The sequence below is a fragment of the Capricornis sumatraensis genome, chromosome 10, assembly GCF_032405125.1.
Source record: "Capricornis sumatraensis isolate serow.1 chromosome 10, serow.2, whole genome shotgun sequence".
Taxonomy (NCBI): domain Eukaryota; kingdom Metazoa; phylum Chordata; class Mammalia; order Artiodactyla; family Bovidae; genus Capricornis; species Capricornis sumatraensis.
In genome coordinates, this window is record NC_091078.1 from 72,877,526 (window position 1) to 72,901,525 (window position 24,000).

The following is a 24,000-nucleotide window of genomic DNA, read 5'->3' on the forward strand; positions in this document are numbered from 1 at the left end:
CAGTGTCACTGCAGAGCAAGGGACAGACATAGATAGTGTTTAGGCAAAAGAGATTTTCACCTTTGGAGGAGAAGAGACATTAGTTTCTGTAGGAGTTTTATCTTTTTTGGTGTATTCTAGGTAAAATCAGTGATGAATATGTTTTCTGATGTGAAGTTATATATAGTAGAAGAGAACAAGGAATTGGACATAAATCAGTAAAAATTATGATACATACTTGGTTGTCAGAAAATAACGATTTGAAACTTTTTCCATGTATGGGCTAACATTCTGATATGATGTACTCTTCTATCTAGTCTTCGGAAAACATTCCAGTAATGCAGTTTCAACTCAGTTACATTTCAAGAGCCTTACTGTTTTGGTAATGCTGCTTTGGGTTATAGATTTAAGATGATATAATGCTACGTTATATAATGTTTGTAGGGTAAACTCTGAATAAGTCCCTGAACACTATATTTTCTCCTTTTATAGTCACACATATGATGAGTTTTGCTGATTGTTTTATTCCATGTGTATAATCTAGCAATTCAATACTATTTTTAGTAAAAATAAAGTGAAATAATGTAGGGTTCTTATTTCCCTTTGATGTGTTGATTTACAGTGATTAGAATATTCATATGTGTCTACAGTTTGTAGTTTTATCAATTTGAAGATAGTTGTTTTGGTTTTTGCATTTTTCAAGGCAAAGTTGAAATTTTTGAAGTTGTATCTTAAAATTCATGCTCTGCCTTACTTTTCATAGTCACCACATAGGCAATTTATATCAACCCTTAAAAGCTATAAAGTAAGTATATTCTTTCACAAATTGACAGTGCAATTGCTCTGATACAGAAAGTGACACCTCATGGTGTATTATCTGTGGAATCTACAGTATTTTTTTTTTAATCAGAGTTTAGAGAAACAGATTTTTCGTCTCTTTCCTCATAGTCTTAAGCTTTGTTCAAAATGAAGCCCATAAATTTTCTCCATGCTATAAGCTGGAGAATATGAATTAGAATTTGCTATTCTGGATTGTTATTAGAAGAAATCAAATGGTTTTTAAAAATAATCACTGGTGGTCAAAATAGTATTTGCCTTAGTTGCTTTATTAAATACTTAAAAATAATTATGTGGGCAGTGATAAAAGCAGTTTGTATTTTTTTCACTATAAATAAAAAGAAATATGTGAATTTCATTTACTGGATTAGTGAGAATAGTTTTATTTTTATTACTGAATTTCTAGAAACACTAATAAATCAAAATCCAAAGTTTCCTTCTCAAAGCAAATGCTGAAAGTTCTCCTAAGGTTCCTGAGAGGGATTTTTTTTTTTTTTAATTTTCCTATAAAAAGAAAGGAATGTCTCTTGTACAAACATTTTAAATTTATGGTCCTTTCTGAAATCCTGTTTTGTTTTGTTTTCAAATCAGATCTTGAAAATTTTAAAACCAAAATGAGAAGTACAGTGTCGGTGCGTGAAGGCCAGGGAGTCGTCCTGCTCTGCGGCCCCCCGCCACACTCCGGAGGTAACAAGTGCTATGTTTTTGCTTCTTATATTTATTAAATAAGTTTCAGGGCAAGACCCACAGCATATGTGCTCTTATTGCTTCCGTAAATTACTTTGAGAAACTTGATAATCCAAGCATTGTGTTCTGTCGGCTGAGTTGGAATATAAGAAACTCAACAAAACATTGTCTATCTAGAGAAGTTTACAAACGTGATTTACTCATTCCAACAAAAAAGGTCTAAAGGCAGGCAAGATCAAGTTCATTTCAGTTACCTCATGGTGCTGAACAATGCTTCATCCTTACACTATTATCATTTGTTATTCAGTTTTAGACCATGACATACATTGGTGTCTGTGGGGTTTTTCCTCTCTTTCCCTCTCTCTTTCTTTCTGTCTCTCCCCCCTGCCTCATACACACACACTTATTGATATATGCTGTTGGACCTCTAGATATATATGTAATATGTATTGAAAATGAAATATGTTTATATATCATATCATTTTTATTGAGGTGTTGAAATTGCAAATTTTATGCTACATTGGTATAAATTGAAATATTGCTGGAAATTCAGGACCTTAATGAAATAGCTGCAAGAGTGAAAATGAACTTCTGCACATATGAAAGTAATTTAACAAGCCCTGTTCCCAGTTAAGAGCTTGGAGTGCTGGTTGGATTTTCCTCTCATGCTCCTGACCAGAGGGGAGACTGAAAAGTCTTCTCCCAAGAAAGTAAGCTTATTTAAATGAAAATATGCTAGACTTCATTTGTTTCATGACATCTGAACCAAAGTCCTTGTGGCCCTTTGGTGAGTTGGCAGTTTAAATCACAAAACCTTCAGCCCAGTAAAACAGACATTTCCCATCTTCAGTATCTGATCATTTGAAATGTCTAAGCCAGCTGCACACTGCAAATTTGGGGCTTATCTGCCTTGCCTGCACTCGTGTTGGTGGGTACGAGTTTAAATTTGGCTCCCCAGTCTAATTCAGCAGTATATATTTTGCTGACATTATGAAGTTCCATCAGATCTTTGACTTTGAAGGGAAGCATAGGTTCCTTTGATTAGCAAGAAAAGTAACTGATCTCAAAATGACTTGAAGAAAATAGGGGCATTTACTGGCTCATATAACTGGGTTGATGACATGCTATCTATAGAGCTGTGTGGTTAACATGGAGATGCGCCACCCAGAACAACTCGCTGCCTCACTGTGGGTAGTGGGGTCAGCCAGTGGCCTCCTGCTCTCAGCTCCTTCCCAGTCTCCTTGGCTGCAGGAGCCACTTGCCTGTGGTCTCACCCTTCCAGGTGCTGCGTGCATCTGGTGTCTGAACAAGGCGAGGATGTCTTGGGGTCAGCCACTTCTGCCTGTTAACACTGGGCAGTTCTGGTGGCCAGTGCTCTATCCAGAGCTACTTGCCCGGATGACCATGGCTTTTTTGGATGACCCCAATTTGACCTCTTTCTGATCTCAGATCCTGCTTCTGCCTCCTTGTTTTCACAGGTTTTGATCATTAATCAAAATCTTTTATCCCAGACTCTAGTCTTTGCTCCCTGAGAACCGAAACTACTGAACCCACTAGTTTAGCCAATTTCATAAACAGTTTATCTTTCTTGGTATTTTTTGGCTCTGCTTCCCTCCGTGTTGATTCTGTTGTTCTGTAGACTTCCTGTGTAGCACAGGTGGCCCCTGGCAACTCGGCTCGCGTGATCCTTGATGCTAAAGATCCTCTTGGACCAGGCAGCCTGTTGCTCAGTAGCTCCTGATTTTAATTGGACTGGCCTTGCTTATGAGATTTTTCCCTCCAGCAAAGGGCGGAAATCAGCTCCATCTAATGACAAGCACTGGGATAAGAAAGACATAGTTTTCAAAGGAAAAGTGTTTCATTATGAGAGAAAAAAAAAAAAAAAAGAAAAACAAGGGAGAGGGATGTGTTAGATACACACTAACCACTAAAACAGTGTTAGAATTACAGCTAGTAAGCAAGTATCAAAATAACTAAAATTTACTGTTTAAATCAACATAAAATAGTAGCTGGGCAGTCTTGTTTATGATGTATTTGGGAAGTGTTGACCCGATTTATGAGCCTGCCTAGATGATCTTCTTTCAGTGCTTTTATGATGCACTCTCTGATGACAGAGGAGGGGCTTTTTTAGTTGCACACAGTGAGGATGTCTTAATAAGCTGTTGGATAAAACATATTACAAAAGATGAATCATTTCTGTTGTCATAAAATTGGAGAACTGCCCACCAATCACAGCTCTTCTCATGTAATGACATCCTGATTTCTCTCTGCCTTTGGTGACTTCATATAGTTCTCCTTTCATTTTTAAAGCTCACAGTCTGGGCTGACCATGGAAGTCTGTAGAATTGTTGGCAAAGAAGGAAAGATATCTGCCTGGATATGGTGCATCAGCTCTTAAGAACTCGGGGCATGCACAGGAGAACAAACAACTGAACAAAAGCATACTTTCCTTCATACTAGGTTGTGCAGGGAAATGATAGGGACCAGAGCAACAGATTTAGACACAGAAAACAGGATTGTCATTGATCTAGGTCTACCTAATGCTGTGCCTGCCAAGACGCAATTTATATCCACTGCTCTGCCCCTTGGTTTGGGAGCATCTTGAAGACAGAGCCTATGTTCAAGTTTTCTCTGCACCCAAGTGCCCAGCACAAGGCTGGTTTATAACAAGCAGTCAGTAAATAATAGTTAACAAATGAACATATTCATGAAATGAATAGAGGAATCTTTTTAGATTTGGCCAGTGATAAATGCTATTTGAGAATGTACTACAAATCCTGTTTCTAGAGATAGACACATTTAACAGCTGATATGCCCTGGGCACTAAGAAGACAGGTGCAGACATGGACAGATCACAGCAAACTCTGACCACAGCAACTCTATCTGCCCTGCTTCATTTTCTTGTGGACTGGGAAACTTCTAATCCAGGGGAGGATATGAGGCAGCTTAGAGCAGCCAAAGCTATGACCTCAGGGTTTATCAGCACGCGTGATGTGGGGCATTGGCTGCCCCACTGTGATCCATTTTGTCTTCTTCCCACAAAGTCCCATTGTCCCTCCAGGACACGAGTTTCCCTTTTCTGTCTTCACCACTGTGTTATTTTTATTTACTTTGCCATGTTTCTTCCATTCTGCTTGGTCTCTTCTCATTGGTCAGAAATGTTTAATGTCATTGTTACTTTCTGATTACTGAAGATACCCTCATATTTTATTCATCTGTCATATGCTCTAATAGAGTCATAGCCTGGCAGAGTAGACACAGGGGCAAAATAATAATAGAAGTAATGACAGTAATAATAACAGCAACAAATAATAGTACCCTCTATTTACTGAGTGCTACTTAGTTGCTAAGCAGTATGCTGGCTCTTGGTGGAAATATATCAACTTCTAGGAGATTCTTTTGATTGAAAAGTGTGAAGAGGAACTGGATAAGTGACAAGGGAGATAGATATGCAAGGAGAGAGCCTCAGCAGGAGTCCCAAAGTGTGGACACGGCATATGTTCCTCCTACTCCCTTAATTAATTCATGCATGCAGATAATTTATAGGAAAGTAGCAGCAACCTGGAGCTGCTTTGCTGAAGAGCAGTCCCCATTTATTTGATGCCATAAGAAAGAAAAATTGTTTCACGGTGGGTGACAATTAGAAATGTTTCTTGGGAGTCCACATAATTCCTAAGCAATGCAGGCTACTGTCATTTGACAAGACTCTTATCTCTCACTCATTCTGTGACCTTTCTGCCACTTCCTATTCATCATCATCTCTGCAGAATAATCCAGTACTTCTTTAAGGCGAAAAGGATTTGTATACTCTTGAAAATTAGTTGGAAGATCAGAAATTAGCAAGCCAAAAATAAGGTACCAGCCAGGGATTATCTGTGGTTTAATTATTATTCTAGTTACCAGTAGTGTGAAAAGCTGGGAATTAGTATAATTACCTGTCAGTTACTGATTACACTACAAGATCATTAGAAATTCAAATGCACACAAAAAATTATCCTAGTATAAATAAAGATACAACACTGGTTTATGAGTCCTTTATGCTAAGTACTAATTAGACAGGAATTCATAGGTTAATCAAGTTATTGCATACACACATGTTAACAAAGACTTGATTTTTGTCCAACCATGGCTGATGAGATTTATTCTGAGTAAACAATAGACCTGAGTGTTTCCCAATGTTTCATAAGCAAATGACTTTGGTGTCTGATTCAGTTTCCCATGTCTGTGCTCTGTGAATATTCTTGCAATAACAGCCCTGGACACTGTCATCCACTTACAGCAACACAGCCTCTGAGATGTGAAAAGGAGAGTGTGAGATGCCAAACAACAAGTAGTGGAGGTTAAAGCAACTTCATCCTAAAAATTGCTTTGTAAATCCTGGTGTGACAGAGGTGAGAACTGTCAGCAACATAACCAGATGGCATGGGATTTACACCCTCTGTAGCAACATTTTTATTTTTTTTCCCCCCCTTTACCGAGGACCAAAACCCAAAAGCTAACTCAGATAGTTTAGCTGGGGGGACTTAAAGCAAAGTTTCCAAGTAGTAATGTTCTGGAAAGATTCGTCCAGCTACTAGACCTTGTTTCAAGGGAATGAGATACTGCCAAGCATTTTCAATGTGATTTTGACCCCAAACAGTAATTTCCCTAAATACCTTAATGTGTACACTCAGCACTGTCTTGTCTTGGGCATTTATTTTTCCTTGAACTACACCTCTCTACTGTTCAGGTTCCTAATTTATGGAAACTTAGTAGCTGGATCCCAGGTGGCTCAGTGGCAAAGAATCGTCTGCCAGTGCAGGGGATGTGGGTTTTATCCCTGGGTCCGGAAGATCCCCTAGAGAAGGAAATGGCAATCCACTCTAGTATTCTTGCCTGGGAAAGAGGCGAGAAAGAGTTGGTCACAGAGAGTTGGACACAACTTAATGACTAAACAGCAACAATAGCTTTTTACAAAACTTTGAGGTAAAGAATACGTAGATTGTTCATGGGCAAGACGTGCCTTCTGCCTCCCATGCTGTTTGCATCATTGGTCACTGTATAAAAGGTTTTTCTGAGAACCCAGCAATTTCCCATTACCTAAAACAGTGTATCTGAAAGTTGCGCCATGCACGCCTTTATACTGTCATAGTTTGTGAAATCAAAATACAACAGATGATTGGTGGGTTACTGAGGAGTAAGCCTCTATCTACACCACAAAATATCACTCCTCATTTAATGCCCCCAACCCTGGAAAGCGGAGGTATGTTAACATGTCATGACAAAGAGTTAAGAGAATCCATCTCTAGACTGACCAAATCATATTTTTCAATTGTAAAAGTGTTTTTTGACTGTATGCTAATGTTGATGTGACTGTCGACATTTATAGGAGTCCAAAATATTAACAAATTCCTAGCGACGTTTAGACCAGTATGTTCTGAATCTGTTGACACAAAAGCCTCAGTCACTACTTACGTGGAAAACAATGAAATATTTTGATCTCTCAAGGAAGTGTCTATTGTAGTAAATACACTTATTCCTGGACATTCATTTTGTAGTTGGAAATGAAAAACGCCCAGTTTCTCCAAATTACTTAAACACAGAAACTGTGAATTAAAAATATTCCTTGAGGGGGGTTCAGGATGGGGAACACGTGTACAGATTCATGTTGATGAATGAATTCATGTTAATGAGTCCTTGGCAGATTCATGTTGATGTATGGCAAAACCAATACAATATTGTAAAGTACTTAGCTTCCAATTAAAACAAATAAATTTAAATTAAAAAAAATATTCCTTGAGTCTTCCATGCCTCCTTACTTCCATTCATCCAGTCTTCCATCTGTTCACCTACTCATCCAACAATTTTATTCATGTTTTGATTTATTTATGCGTTCATCAAGTAACTGTTGATGTAGGAAAGGTATTTATATCTTATAATACTACTTTTACAATAATAAATATAGCCATTTACTCGAACAATTTTAGTATTAAAGAGAATAAAGTAGAAAGCATTACTGATAAACTTGATAGTTCAGTTCAGTTCAGTCGCTCAGTCGTGTCCGACTCTTTGCGACCCCATGAAGAGGAGCTAAAAAGCCTCTTGATGAAAGTGAAAGAGGAGAGCGAAAAAGTTGGCTTAAAGCTCAACATTCAGAAAACGAAGATCATGGCATCCGGTCTCATCACTTCATGGAAAATAGATGGGGAAACAGTGGAAACAGTATTAGACTTTATTTTGGGGGGCTCCAAAATCACTGCAGATGGCGACTGCAGCCATGAAATTAAAAGACGCTTACTCCTTGGAAGAAAAGTTATGACAACCTAGATAGTATATTCAAAAGCAGAGACGTTACTTTGCCGACTAAGGTTCGTCTAGTCAAGGCTACGGTTTTTCCAGTGGTCATGTACGGATGTGAGAGTTGGACTGTGAAGAGGGCTGAGTGCCGAAGAATTGATGCTTTCAAACTGGGGTGTGGAGAAGACTCTTGAGAGTCCCTTGGACTGCAGGGAGACCCAACCTGTCCATTCTAAAGGAGACCAGTCCGCGGTGTTCTTTGGAAGGAATGATGCTCAAGCTGATACATTTGTATCAGTTCAGTCGCTCAGTCATGTCTGACTCTTTGCGACCCCTGAATCGCAGCATGCCAGGCCTCCCTGTCCATCACCAACTCCTGGAGTTCACCCACACTCATGTCCATCGAGTCAGTGAGGCCAGCCAGCCATCTCATCATCTGTCGTCCCCTTCTCCTCCTGCCCCCAATTCCTCCCAGCATCAAAGTCTTTTCAAATGAGTCAACTCTTTGCATGAGGTGGCCAAAGTACTGGAGTTAGCATCATTCCTTCCAAAGAACACCCAGGAGTGATCTCCTTTAGAATGGACTGGTTGGATCTCCTTGCAGTCCAAGGGACTCTCGAGAGTCTTCTCCACACCGCAGTTCAAAAGCATCAATTCTTCAGCACTCAGCCCTCTTCACAGTCCAACTCTCACGTCCATACATGACCACTGGAAAAACCGTAGCCTTGACTAGACGGACCTTAGTCAGCAAAGTAACGTCTCTGCTTTTGAATATGCTATCTAGGTTGGTCATAACTTTTCTTCCAAGGAGTAAGCGTCTTTTAATTTCATGGCTGCAGTCACCATCTGCAGCGATTTTGGAGCCCAAAAAAAAAAAGTCTGACACTGTTTCCACTGTTTCCCCATCTATTTCCCGTGAAGTGATGTGACCAGATGCCATGATCTTCGTTTTCTGAATGTTGAGCTTTAGGCCAACTTTTCCCTCTCCATTTTTACTTTCATCAAGAGGCTTTTTAGTTCCTCTTCACTTTCTGCCATTAGGGTGGTGTCATCTGCATATCTGAGGTTATTGATATTTCTCCCAGCAATCTTGATTCCAGCTTGTACTTCTTCCAGTCCAGCATTTCTCATGATGTACTCTGCATAGAAGTTAAATAAGCAGGGTGACAATATACAGCCTTGACGTATTCCTTTTCCTATTTAGAACCAGTCTGTTGTTCCATGTCCAGTTCTAACTGTTACTTCCTGACCTGCATACGGATTTCTCAAGAGGCAGGTCAGGTGGTCTGGTATTTCCATCTCTTTCAGAATTTTCCACAGTTTATTGTGATCCACAGTCAAAGGCTTTGGCATAGTCAATAAATCAGAAATAGATGTTTTTCTGGAACTCTCTTGCTTTTTCCAGGATCCAGCGGATGTTGGCAATTTGGTCTCTGGTTCCTCTCCCTTTTCTAAAACTAGCTTGAACATCAGGAAGTTCACGGTTCACATATTGCTAAAGCCTGGCTTGGAGAATTTTGAGCATTACTTTACTAGCATGTGAGATGAGTGCAATTGTGCGGCAGTTTGAGCATTCTTTGGCATTGCCTTTCTTTGGGATTGGAATAAAAACTGACCTTTTCCAGTCCTTTGGCCACTGCTGAGTTTTCCAAATTTGCTGGCATATTGAGTGCAGCACTTTCACAGCATCATCTTTCAGGATTTGAAATAGCTCTATCGGAATTCCATCACCTCCACTAGCTTTGTTCGTAGTGATGCTTTCTAAGGCCCACTTGACTTCACATTCCAGGATGTCTTGATAGGAGTGTATCAAATCAATATTTTCTGAACCCCACCCAAACTGCTCCCCAAATGAAATGCAGTGCACTCATACTATAGGAAGTAAGAATCCACCTGTCCTCAAAGGGCTTATGGCTCCACTGGAAGGGAGAAAGATGGGGTTACTGGTGACTGGTTAATCCTGTACTGACAATAAGTGCTATTATTCAGCTAGACACTGAGCTTATTGTTGATGCCATCAAGGAAGGGAGTATCACTCTCTGAACCAACTAACTGAGCCTCAGAGCAGTCAGGTGATTTGTCCAAAGACACACAACAGTAAATTTGACTTCAGACCCAGGTCTATTGCTTTTTAATGGAAAATTTTCTTATGCTTACAGAAATTGCAGACTTCAGTTTTCCAATTTACATACCTTCTGCATTCTGGGACAGCATTCTCCAAACCCTTTTCATAGATCCACTGATATAATTAAAATATTTGTTAAGCACCACCACCCAATGCACACACATGCGTATACACTGGACAGATCTGCAGGTGCAGGGAAGACAAACCAGGCATCTAAGAACTAATGTCTGAATCTCTGTTTCTTATGTGTAAACAGGGAATAATCACAGAACTTATAGGGTGGTTGTGAGAATTTATGAAAATAATGTATATGAATTTATGTCTGATTTATTTATATAGATCAAAATATACTATAATCCTAATATGTTTACTGTGGAGAAAATGTGAAATTAAAATATCTAAGTACATTTATAAAGAGGGTTTATTTTTATTTTCTTCTTATACCCCAAGGTACATTTGTACATTTATCTGGAATATTGGTAACCCGTTTTAGAAAGCATGGTTCTAGAGAGTGGGTTTCCTGCTTCCAACCATCAGGGTCAGATTATTTGTGGTTGGAGACTTTAGACTTGCCTGCGAGTTGCTTACCAACACAGTGATACTTAGAGGACTAGAGATGACTTTGAGGTGCCCGGCCTGTACAAACATCAGTGACTGTCTCTCCTCCTGGGGATTCCCTCCTTCACCTCCACAGCCTAGACCTGCACCTAGTGTGTTTTAGCTAGTCTCAGCTGGTTAGCCCAGAGAAGGGCCAATCAGCTACTCTCTCCTAGAAGTTAGAAAATTGACCATACAGGCTACCATGTTTGAATTTGGAGATTTGAGGCAGAACTTCCCTATCATGCTGAGAAAGCTGATGCACATAGAACAGAGAAGCAGCCCTTCAGAGACTGAAAACAGAGACCGGGGACAGAGTGAAGGCTAAGACTGCCTGGCTGCCGGCCTCCAGCCTTCCTACCTTAGCAGCTGCTCTCTTACCCTTTGTCGCCATGAAACAGCCCTAGTCTAGGGACATGTTTTCTGTTCCCTTTATTATTTTAAACTGAGTCTACTGGGTTTCTGATTTTGACATCCAAGGGCTCGAGCTAATACAAAGGGCATTATGGTTAGGGCTATACCAGTGTAGAGGTCAAGAGGTAATATAACTGATGCAAGGAGAAGAGGAAATTTAATGTAAAAAAGTAAGGGAAGAGAAGCTACACGTCTGCACAAGAGCCCCTGTGTTGTTCTAGCATCCTTTTGTGATTGAAGTCAGCACAGAACATACCATAAGTGGTCCTGGAAGGAGATAGGTCACAGAAGACGATTTGAAGAAACTGCATTTAGGGTTATTTACCTGTTCATTCTATGAGTAGGTTCCCTGAGAATTTTAGGACTATCGAGGACTGCTCTGCATATATTTCATCACAGCAGCATGAATTCAGGCTCACTCCACCTCCCATTTCATTCTCAGATCCCGTAAATGGTCTGCTATAGTCAGTGAGAAATCATTTTCTCCCACAGGAAAGACCACATAGTTTGCCTTGCTGTAATTCCATCCACTCACAAAGAGAAGTCAGAAAGAGCATTATGCTCATGAAAACAACAAAAAAGTCACATGTGTAAGCTGGAAGTTTCTTCTATAAGAACTTAAAGATAGCAGAGCTCTGACGTTTTCTGCTTTAAGTGAAAAATGCACTATTACTTTAGTACAAATCAGGGATAGTAAAGGCTTTGATTCTTGCCAGCTTAAGCAGAAATTAAGGATAATTACTACTTGGTGGGTTTTGTCAAAAACAAAAACACAGTAACATTAGGTGAAACCTAAGAACTAATTTGTGTGCTAGCAAGAGAGTTAAACGCTCATTGATTTGCCATAAAAATGCATTTGTATGTACTAAAGTTTTAATTAAGATTACATGAGCTACTGTAACAAAGAAATCTGAAAATATATTAGCTCAAACCAAATCATATTTCTTGCTCAAAGTCCACATCAAGCGTTTTTGATCGTAGGCTTCTGGCTCCATCTGTTTGTGCCTCTCCATTTCAGTATATAAAATCCATGGTCACTACCTCTGTCTTTGTAGAGTTGACAGAGAAAAAAGGAGGGGAAAGTCCCATGGATGGTTTTTATGGACCTCTGACCCCAGGAGATGGCACGTCACTTAAGTGTACTTTCTGTTGACTGGTCCCCAGTCACACAGTCAGAGCGAGATCAAAGGAGGACCACTGTATGTCCCCGGGAAAGTGGAAACAGGTCTCTCTGCCACACTTAGACACGTACTTTGGAAAATAAGCACAACCATGTTAAGACCAAAGACACATGAGGTGCAGAGTGTCTCAAAAGTCTGCATTTCATGAACTCTAGTGGCAACATAACAAGCTCTTTTTTGAGAACTTGTTGAAAATGTATATCCCACGATCCCACTCTCAAAGATTCTCATTCCTTAATGTGGAGTCTTTCCAGGGAATCTCCACTCTTTGGAGCTTCCCAGATGGCTCAGCAGTAAAAAAAAAAAAAAAAAATCTGCCTGCAAGTGCAGGAGATGCAAGTTGGATCTCTGGGTTGGGAAGATCTCCTGGAGGAGGAAATGGCACCCCCACTCCAGTATTCTTGCCTTGGAAATCCCATGGACAGAGGAGCCTGGTGGACTGCATTGAAGGATTTCAGGAGTTATATTTTGTTAAGTAGGACATGTTGGACTTTAAAAGGAAAGTGGAATTTTTGCTTTGTATAGGACATTGATGTTCATTTATTTATAAGCTGGACAATTCCTATCTCAGCTCAATTTGTCCTTCATTAACATTGATCCTCTTAGAGAGTACAGCTGCCAGCGTGCCTAGGTGCATAGCAGAATATTCCCTGGAGCTCATCCACTTTCCCACGTGTGGAGCTGTTGATAGGTGCCAGGCAGTCAGCTGTGCTTGTTGATAATCACAGGAACTGTGCATTGGTTAAGTCTGCAGAGCTTTCAATCCTTGAGCATCTTATCCTTGAGCAGTTTAGATTCGTTTATTGTTATTGTCTGTGTTTGTGTGTGAGTGTTCATCTCAAGGGGATGTGCCCATCTGGAGTAGAACCTAGGCTGATCTTATCAGGGAGGAGTTTTAAAATCCTTCACCTTCCTTCTCCCTTTGAGGTCTGGCTCTTATTTAAAACCTATTTTTCCCTATTAACTTTAGGAACTTTGACTTTACAGTGATACCAGATTGAAAACCAGGAAATTCTAAAATGATTATTGTGAAGTTTTCAGTTAGATTACAAGAATCAGTAGATAACTGCATCCAAAAAAAAAAAAAATCACAATGATCTTTGTGTATTCTCAAAGATCTACAGGGACCAGCCAAGTGGTTCAGAGAAATGGGCAGGGCCAGATTTTGAGATTTGGACAATTTTTTCCCCAGTAGCATATTTAAATCACTTAACAGCATCATTTATTTTATATGCAGTTTTAAAAACAGAAAATGCAGTTCTTTTCTGAGTTTATGGTTCCAAATAGGAAAAGGAGTATGCAAGGCTGTGTATTGTCAGCCTGCTTATTTAACTTATATACAGAGTACATCATGATAAACACTGGCCTGGATGAAGCACAAGCTAGAATCAAGATTGCCAGGAGAAATATCAATAACCTCAGATAATGAAGATGACACCACTCTTACGGCAGAAAGTGAAGAAGAACTAAAGAGCCTCTTGAAAGTGCAAGTGGAGAGTGAAAAAGTTGGCTTAAAGCTTAACATTCAGAAAACAAAGATCATGGCATCTGATCCCATCACTTCATGGCAAATAGATGGGGAACAGTGGAAACAGTGGCTGACTATTTTTCTGGACTCCAAAATCACTGTGGATGGTGTTTACAGCCATGAAATTAAAAGACGCTTGCTCCTTGGAAGGAAAGTTATAACCAACCTAGACAGCATATTAAAAAGCAGAGACATTACTTTGCCAAAAAAGGTCCATCTAGTCAAGGCTATGGTTTTTCCAGTAGTCATGTATGGATGTGAGAGCTGGACTGTAAAGAAAGCTGAGCACCAAATAATTGATGCTTTTGAACTATGGTGTTGGAGAAGACTCTAGAGAGTCCCTTGGACTGCAAGGAGATCCAGCCAGTCCATTCTAAAGGAGATCAGTCCTGGGTGTTCATTGGAGGGCCTGATGTTGAAGCTGAAACTTCAGTACTTTGGCCACCTGACGCAAAGAGCTGACTCATTGCAAAAGACCCTGATGCTGGGAAACATTGAGGGCAGGAGGAGAAGGGGACGACAGAGGATAAGATGGTTGGATGGCATCACCGACTCAATGGACATCGGTTTGGGTGATGGACAGGGAGGCCTGGCGTGCTGCAGTTCATGGGGTCACAAAGAGTCGGACATGACTGAGCAACTGAACTGAACTGAACTCTGAGTTTATGGAGAGTTTATCAGACATACTTTCCATTTTCTGCTTACAGTTCTTACTGTGGCTTTTTTCCTAATGTCCTCTTAAGTTAAAGTCATTAGATACAGACACACTTGGCATATTAAACACATAGAAATATTTTTTCTTTATTTATTTGAAATTTGCTCTGTATCAGTCAAGCTTTTACTAAGTTCTGTTGCAGTAACACATGACTCCAGACTCTCAATGGCTTATAATAATTTAGATTGATTTCCAGTTTTGTAGGCTCTATGCTGGGGGTTGGTTGCCACTATATTCCATGTAACTGAAAGTCGCTCAGCCATGTCCCACTCTTTGCGACCCCATGGACTATACAGTCCATGGAATTCTCCTGGCCAGAATACTGGAGTGGGTAGCCTTTTCCTTCACCAGGGGATCTCCCAACCCAGGGATCAAACCCAGGTCTCCCACACTGCAGATGGTTTCTTTACCAGCTGAGCCACCAGGGAAGCCCAAGATTACTGGAGTGGGTAGCCTATCCCTTCTCTAGTGGATCTTCCCGACCCAAGAATCAAATCAGGGTCTCCTGCATTGCAGGTGAATTCTTTCCTAGCTGAGCTATCAGGGAAGCCCATGGGACTTACTTAATTTGGGAGAAAGCAGCCCCTGTCTGAATTTGTCTTTTTTTGTTTTCTTTTTTTTTTAGCTGTAGCAAGTCTTCATTGTATCATGCAGGATCTTTCTTGGCGGTACACCAACTGTCTAGTTGTGAGGCAGGCTTCAGTAGTGGTGGCACATGGGCTCTCTAGTTGTAGGTGTGGCACTCGAGCTTAGTTGCTCCGAGGCATATGGGACCTTAGTTCCCCAACCAGGGATGGAATCCATGTCCCCCACATTGCAAGGAGGATTCTTAACCATTGAACCAACAAGGGAAGTCCCTGGGATATGTCATTCTCATGGGAGAAAAAAAGAAAATTGTAGGACCCATTCTGCCTGTTCACAGGTGGTATATACATCATTTTTGCTCCCATTCTGTTTTGCAAAGCATGTACTATGGCCAATACTGATCAAATGAGCCAGAAACCATTCTGTCACAAAAGGAGCAACAGATAACTTTACTCATAATGTAACTGACCATATGTTCTTATTGTTTTCTTTACCTTTTTGGCCTTGTGATCTCTCTTTCAGTTTCCCCAGATGTAATGATACCTAGATCCAACAACTAGTTTAAGATATCCCACTTTTTCAGCACAAAAATGTTTAAGTACAACAATAAGTCATGATGAAAAATGGCACACGAAAGGCTCAAGCCACCCAAAGTATTCAAATCTTGCTCATCTCCAGTTGATTATTTCCATGGGGAATGCAAGTATAGCTAGAAACTATATGTTGGCAAAATTTTCCAAAATGTTAGCAATGTGGATCAAACAGTACTTGGTCTGAGGGTGCCTTTAGCCTGTGGGTTGTAGTTAGAACTCTCTTCCTCAAGGACATTCAATTAATGCTAATTTTTAAAATGTCTCATTCACTCAATAGTCCAAGGGGATGTATGTCTAAGAGAAAGTTGAAATATTGTTTATAGCCTTTAAAAATTCATCTTTTATGAGATTCGGGAGTACATAAAACAATTTCAAACATGGCTAATTAAAACAGCTAATTATGGGCTCCTGGAGGCCTGCAGTGTTGGAAGGAACACCTCAATCCTTCTTTAAACAGTTTTCCAAATTCACTGTATATCCATTTTCTGAAGCACTTGAGCATTCTTCCCTTCTAGTTTGTTTACATTATTACATTGATTAGCAAATGTTTTATGCCCCCAAAGTGGGGATAAACCAATCAACTATACACAGTAAAGTCATGAGGGTCTAATGTGTGAGGTTTTATTAAAGTAGAAATTTTGTAATTTTTGAAATTCCATTTGGTTTTATCTGAAAAGAAATGAACTTGGAAAGTCAGTGGTAGATGTCAGCTAAAGTTCAGTTGCCATAAAGAAGCACTGGGTTCCCAAGAGTAAACATGATAATTCAGCAGTGTTTGTGTGCTAAGTCGCTTCAGTCTTGTGTGACTCTTTGCGACCCCATAGACTGTAGCCTGCCAGGCTCCTCTGTCCATGGGATTCTCCAAGCAAGAATACTAGAGTGAGTTGTCATGCCCTCCCCCAGGGAATCTTCCTGACCCAGGGATCGAACCTGTGTCTCCTGTGTCTCCAGCGTTGGCAGGCGGGTTCATTACACTAGTACCACCTAACTAGTTCTTCTGTTGTAACTATGAGTATATCATTTTTATTCCTAATGTAAATTTTTATGTACAAGTAAAAAGCTAAGAATTTTTCAGGCATTCCCTGACAGGACGGTGGTTAGAACTTGCACTGCTGAGATCCCTGGTTCAATTCCTCGTCTGGCAAACTAAAATTCCACCAGCTGAGCAGAGTAGCCAAAAAAAAAAAAAGGAAAGAAGACATTTTTTTCTTATGTTTCTAATACAATCTTAATGTTTTCAGTGACATTACTGCACTTGATAGTGTTATGTATTTTGCAGCCCACTTCTATCACTTCTTTTAATTTTCCCTTTAATTTTCGTACCACATTACACATGCTGTCTGCTCTCCCTGGTCTTGATCACCCATCACAGATAAGGAACCTTCCTGTGCATTGCCCCCCTCCCACGACCATCTGATGTGTGGGTTGATAGATTATATACACTGGGTAGAGGTACTTTCTGTGTACCTGCTATAGACTCCTTATTTTCTCTTGTGGTTTTATATTTTTACTCATAGACCATTTGTTTGACACTGAACAAACGTTTTTCACCATGTGTTCTTGTGGAATAGGAATAGGCATCAGATAAAAGAGTGAGGCAGTTTAAAAAAAAAAAAACAGAAGTTTGCAAAAATCCTAGGAAAAGCAAAAGAAAGCATCTTTCTTTTATTTCTCAGAGCTTTTAATAGCACAGTGTTAATTTTATGTCACCTAGAGGAGGAGTCTAGCGTGCATCTTCTCCCAAACTTAATTGACAAGAGAACCATTTATGTAGCATCTTACAAGACCAGATATTCTGAGAAGTACACTTCAGGAACCACTTACATAGCTTAAAGACCATATATACCAGAAAAATTTTCAAAATATCCTCTGCCAAATACTCTATGGGTTTGTGAAAGTTTGGGATAGCTTAGTGTACAGACCTCACATTTCCCCAAAAGGGAAAGTGAAAATCACTCAGTCGTGTCTGACTCTTTGCAACCCCATGGTCTATACAGTCCATGGAATTCTCCAGCCCAGAATACTGGAGTGAGTAGTCTTTCCCTTCTCCAGGGGATCTTTCCAACCCAGGGATCAAACCCAGGTCTCCTGCATTATAGAATAATTCTGTCTTTACCAATTTTAAATGTTGTAGTTACACAAGAATATTCTTTAAAGATAGAATTCTGTACTGACATATTATAAAGAAAGGGAGGGAGAGAGAAAAGAAGGGGGAGAGGAGGAAAGAAAAGAGAAGGGCAGCGGTAGACGACACGTATATCTTATCAGGGAGCAGGTGCAGTCAGTTCCCTGAATTTTTTCTGATTAATCTTGGCTGTAGAATTGTTAATGTACTAGGGGACGGAGTCTTCATTATATCATTATGAAAACTGGGGGAGAAAAATAAGGGTTGCTTTGACTAGTTAATATACTGCTAGCATTTTATAAATTCGATTAATTATGTGTGGATCACATTACATCTGTTACAGTAATAACAACAGGCTGGTGTTTTCTGGTGAGAAAACGAGTCCATCAATCATCTCTAATCATTGGTCTTCAGATAAGGGGGTCCATGCTGGCTGGCTCACAGTAACCATACTATGTTTTGAAGACTACTACCAAAACATATTGTATTCCACAAATCTCTTAAGAAGGCCTGTTCTGTTTCCACTTGTGATTTGAAATGACATTTGAAGTGGTGATGTATGTAGACTTAAAGCAATCTTTTTCAATCATTATGCCTTTAAGCACCACTAGCGTCCCTCAGGATTCTTTGACCTTTTTTCTCTGTATTATGCTTTTTTGACAGCTCAGAGAGAGAAGTGGTGTACCTGACATCTGGTGTAAACATGAAATGTTAATTTGTAGCACATACTTAATATTGCCAACTGCTTTCCAATACTCGTGTGAAATATTTTGTTTTTTCCCATGGCTATAATACATAATCTATATGAGTTTCCTTAAACTAATGCTGGTATGCAGTAAAAGTTATTTCTTGGTTTTCCTTAGCTGTGGTTCTGAATCTTGGATTCCTTAGTGTAGATGAGTTGAGTGGCAGAGGTTTGAGAGTCCTTAGCCATACAATGAGAGAAGTTTGTCCTTTACAGTACTAGAGTGGCTGGTGCATGCGTGCGTGCTAAGTCACTTCAGTTGTGTCCGACTCTGTGTGATCCTGTGGACTGTAACCCACCAGACTTCTCCGTCCATAAGATTCTCCAGGCAAGAATACTGGAGTGAGTTGCCATGCCTTCTCCAAGGGATCTTCCCCACCCAGGGATTGAACCAGCATCTCTTGCATCTCCTGCCTTGGCAGGTGGGTTCTTTACTACTAGCACCATCTGGGAAGCCCCAGAGTAGAGAATAAGGAAGGTTAAAGGACTATTAGAACAAGATGCAAAAGAGGGTAAAATTAAGACATTCCTGATCTTTCTATCATGGAAGTAGAACAGAGGCACAATTACATATCTCCAGTAGGCATTGGAACGTATCAAGTGATGTGAAGTCGCTCAGTCGTGTCCGACTCTCTGCAACCCCATGGACTGTAGCCTACCAGGCTCCTCTGTCCATGGGATTTTTCAGGCAATAGCACTGGAGTGGATTGCCATTTCCTTCTCCATGGGATCTTCCCGACCCAGGGATCGAACCCCGGTCTCCTGCATTGTAGACAGACTCTTTACCATCTGAGCCACCAAAGTGCTCATGATTTCTTTCTGATTCTCAGTGAAGTATTTTGGAGGTATATATTCCAAGCTACAAAGAATCATTAAGAATCTTAAGCTTAATTGAAAGAAATGCTGATTTTCTAAAGCCAAGTCATTATGATCAGCCCATTGTAATATAATGAAGGAGATCTTGAGCAAGTGAAAGGAGTAGATGAAATGCAAAACTCACTGAAAATCCAGGTATCTGCAAGTTGGGAGAACTTGAAAACAATGCACAAATTGGCTAACTAGTCAAAGGAAGGAAGCATTAAAGAGATAGCCTGGGAATTTCCATTGGAAATATTATGTAGAGAAAATTTAGAACTGAAACTGTGAGAGAGTTTTGTCCAAAGAACAGCATCTGTGTATATCTGCTGTTACATTTGTGACCCCCTGAGTCTTATGCACATGATAAGAGACTAATTCCTTGAATCTCTTTTAATAGGAATTGAGACAACTAGCAGTGGGTTGGGCTTCCCTGGTAGCTCAGACAGTAAAGAATCTGCGTGCAATATGGGAGACCTGGATTCAACCCCTGGGCTGGGAAGTTCCCCTGGAGGAGAGCATGGCAACCCATTCTAGTATTCTTGCCTGGAGAATCCCCATGGACAGTGAGCCTGGTGGGCTACAGTCCATAGGGTTGCAAAGAGTCGGTCATGACTGAGCGACTAAGCACAGCACAGCACAGCAGTGGTTACTAGGACTATGATAAGACATCCTAATATAGGATATAACTTAAAACCTTATATATATATATATATATATATATATATATATATATATATATGCACACAAATTTATTTAAAAATTTGTATCATATAAAACTGATTCTTCTAAGCTCTGTGCAAGCCAAATGAATGAGAACCTTTATACCTGGAATTGAAAAAATATAATGGAGATGATAAATGTATAGACAATCATACTCTATCTTAGTGCTAGTAGAATCCTAGTAAGAGCTTAGGGAAATAACCTTCAAATGGTCTTTTGAACAATGGGGTGTTTCACTGGAAAACCAAAGGACAGGTGAGTTCTATGAAAATTCTTTTGGAATCGGAGAATGAAGAGCTTCCTTTGCCGGATAATTGCCCTGACAAACGGAAAGGAATTCTTTAACAAAGTCACGTACACAATTCCACGTGGGAAATGAGGGACATTCTCCAGAGAATTGCAAGTCTGTTTACAGAGGTTCAGCATGATCTCTGTCAGGATAGGGGTGCGTGGTTTGAATGTGCCTTTGGGAGAATGTGTCCAACAATCTGGCCCAGTTTGGAAATGCGTCGAGACATTCAAATTGCAGGTTGCTTTCAGGCCTCAGTTGTGTCCCCTCCAAGGACAGGCAAAACTTCCAAGTACAGTTGAAAGAATAACATGCACTGCCTCCTGAGCATGCCCTATTATTGTCTGTCTTATTTCTGTGATACCCTTTAAAAACCAGCCAGTTACTGTACTAGGGAGATAATCCAGGGATAAGACTTACTCAGTGCAAACCTTTTATTAAAGGCCTACAGTGCTTCATTCTAGAGAATTTTGTTTTCCTTTTTTTAAACTCTTAGATCAGATTTTCAAAAGCACATCAGAAATATTCCTAGTCTTAAATCCAGGGATTTATATAACACAAAGTTGCAAGACCAGTGGGAAATTAATTTCCTTTGAAGTGCATGAGCTTGAAGTTTGCATCTTCCCACCATGGAGCGAAATTTATTCAGGCATTGTTGATGACCTCTTAAGGTCCTTCCTACCCCAAGTCATAAGCTGACTGCAGGAAGCCAATGATTGCCTGGGCCATTCTGGCTAAGCTAGAAAATATCAGGTCAAAGAAAGGTTAACTAGAGACTGGTCACGTTGCTCACAAACACAGACCCAGTACACAAACACAGTACATTGGAAAACGTGTCTTGTATGTAGATGGCATCTATAATATGCATCCTCTATAGTTAGGAGGGAAAATCATGATTCCTTTAAATGTTGACAAGGTATTATATTTTATCAAGCTGTTGTTGTTCAGACACTAAGTGGTGTCTGACTCTTTGTGACCCATGGCTGCAGCATGCCAGCCTTCCTGTCCTTCACTATCTCAGAGTTTGTTCGAACTCATGTCCATTGAGTTAGTGATGCCAGGCTTCCCTGTCCTTCACTATCTCCCAGAGTTTGCTCAAATTCATATATTGAGTCAGTGATGCCATCCAACCATCTCATCCTCTGTTGCCTCCTTCTCCTCCTGCCCTCAGTCTTTCCCAACATCAGGGTCTTTTCCAATGAGTTGGCTCTTCACATCAGGTGGCCAAAGTACTGGAGCTTCAGTTTCAGCATCAGTCCTTCCAACAAATACTCAGGGTTGATTTCTTTTAAGATTGACTGTTTTGATCTCTTTGCTCCAGCGCCACAATTCAGAAACATCAACTTTTTGAAAGCCATCATTTTGACTATAGGGACCTTTGTCAGCTAATTGATGTCTCTGCTTTTTAAATATGCTGTCAAGGTGAGATATTTTGTCAAGCTGAGATATCTTTAAATTGATATCTTCGAATGGATACGATGTGTGTTATATTTTACCATCAAGTATTTATTTATTTGTATTCCAAACTTGCTACTTAAAAATCTTCTTTGGGCACAAAAAATGCTGGGTCTTTTGCAAAGAACATTTGGCATGTATTATTCTTCAGTTTATTGTTTCTCTGAAGTTCCATTTATCTTGAGCTTTACATAGAAAAGTATAACAAATTCCAGTTGACCACTGAAACTGGAAAAAGACATCCATGTTTAGTTGTAAAGCAGAATACAGGACTCCTTTCACTCTACCACATTTTTCTGTAAACCTCAGATCTGAGAACAGGATGCTGAGCACAGAACTTTCATTTTTCTTTTGTGCCTTTGTATGTTTTTCAAGATACAATGTAGGAAATGAAGTAGAGTTGTCATTTTAGCCCTGAAAAAGAATTAATAAGTACATGTTCACTGCTAAAATTCTATATATCTTTTCTTTATTGCTTTCCTCCTCTGGCAGAAAAAAAATAATTACTAACAATAAGAAATAATGTAGCTGTTATAGTTCAGCTGTTTATTTTCTTCCTATGTGCATGTGCACACATCACTTTTTTTTTGCAAAATTGTAGATTTGCTAAGGAAAGGAATTGTCTGGATGCAGGAGAATGGCATGCATAGAGAAAAGGAGGTATTTATTGACATATAGTCTCCACTAAATATAGTTAAACTAAGGAGCATATTGAAAAGTAAGATTTTTAAAGTAAACCCAATTTTCCCCTTGAAGATACTTAAAAGAATTTGTGGGGTTTTTTTTTTTTTTAGGTGTTAAAATCAATGGTGCTTGTTATAGAACACAGGAAATACAGCAGGTTTAAATCACAGAGGTAAAATTACCCATATTACCAAAATAGCCATCATTTTGGTCTATTTATTTTATTTTCTCTTAACATATTTTGTTTCGTAATTGAGAGCAACTGCACTGACTTATTTACATTTTTTTATTAATGTTGTAACATTTCCGTGTTAGTACGAACACTTTAGAAACAGTATTTTCTTATTGAAAATCTTTAATATAAAAATAATTATTTAAATCATTCCTTATATTTTAAGATGAATATCATTTTATTTGTCATAGATGGCACATTTTTGTACTTATCTGATTTGTTACCTTTTATTATTTTATTTAGTTGGTTTCATTTTTGTTTCCTTATTTTGCTTTATTAGAGTATCAAAAATTTTATATAGTAAAGTCCCTTTGGTTTACATACAGTGTTCTGCCTTGAGTGTCATTTTTGATAAAGTCTCCACGTTATAAGTATGTTCAACTAAATATCTATTTTTTCAGATCTTTATGCTGTTTTTAACTGTAATACGGATCTATCTAGAATTTCTTCGATGCAGTGTGTGAGATAAGGATTTAGCATCATTTTTGTCACACGAACAGCTATTAATAGTTATCTCAACACACTTCAATGACTAATCCATTCTTTCCTCTACATCTTGGAAATTCCATCAAAATTGTGTTAAAATATCATGCAGATTGATACATACATATATACATGCATGAGTCAGTTTTTAAACTCTTTATTCTGCGTTACTGTTCTATTCCTACAGCATCACCATGGTATTTAAATGCTCTATTTTAATTCCATAATGTTTTAATAATTTGTGGGACAAATCCTGTTATATAGTTAGCCAAAAAAAAAAAAAAACCACATTTTTCAAACACATTCTTCTAAGTGCACATCAGAATCATTACATTAAAATTTTTTAAATTTACATATTTAAAAAAAATGGTGACTAAATTAAAGAAGGCTACCTAGTCTTCCATATTTATTTACAAATTTTCTGGCCACAAAATTGGTGTCAGTGAATTCTTGGGTGACACTCTTGTGTTCCCAGAAGATACTATCAGAGCCATTTTTGAAATACACCTGGAGGAGAATTCCATTGCTCTGGAGTAACTAGGGCTATGCTTTCTTTTGTTCTGATAGATAATCTCATCATGGTTTTGTTTGGTCATTTAGATTGTTTGGACTTCTGCTGTTATAATGCTGTGATGAATAGCTTTGAGTGTAAAATTTAGTTCATATTTAGGGTTATTATAAAAGATTTTTCTATATTTGAATTCCCTTTCAAGACCACAAGTAGTGAGCCTGATGATACAATTTTTGTAGTTGAAATACAAACCATTCTTGTCTAATCTATCTTTTTTTCTCTTCTTTTCCACTACTTTAAAAACATCCCAACAAACAAGCAAAAAAAAATCAATATCTCAAGCAAACTATATTGTTTCATAACCACATCAATATTTTGCAG

The 24,000-nt window shown here is 39.1% G+C and overlaps 1 protein-coding gene across 1 annotated transcript in view; it reads left to right on the forward strand.

The window, feature by feature from the left end:
- Positions 1–24,000, forward strand: part of CNTN3 (contactin 3) — a 258,496-nt gene that overhangs the window by 76,642 nt on the left and 157,854 nt on the right. Inside the window, exon 3 of the mRNA XM_068983112.1 lies at positions 1,408–1,503. Within this exon, the coding sequence (XP_068839213.1) occupies positions 1,408–1,503 (96 nt within the window). The remainder of the gene's footprint in view (positions 1–1,407; positions 1,504–24,000) is intronic.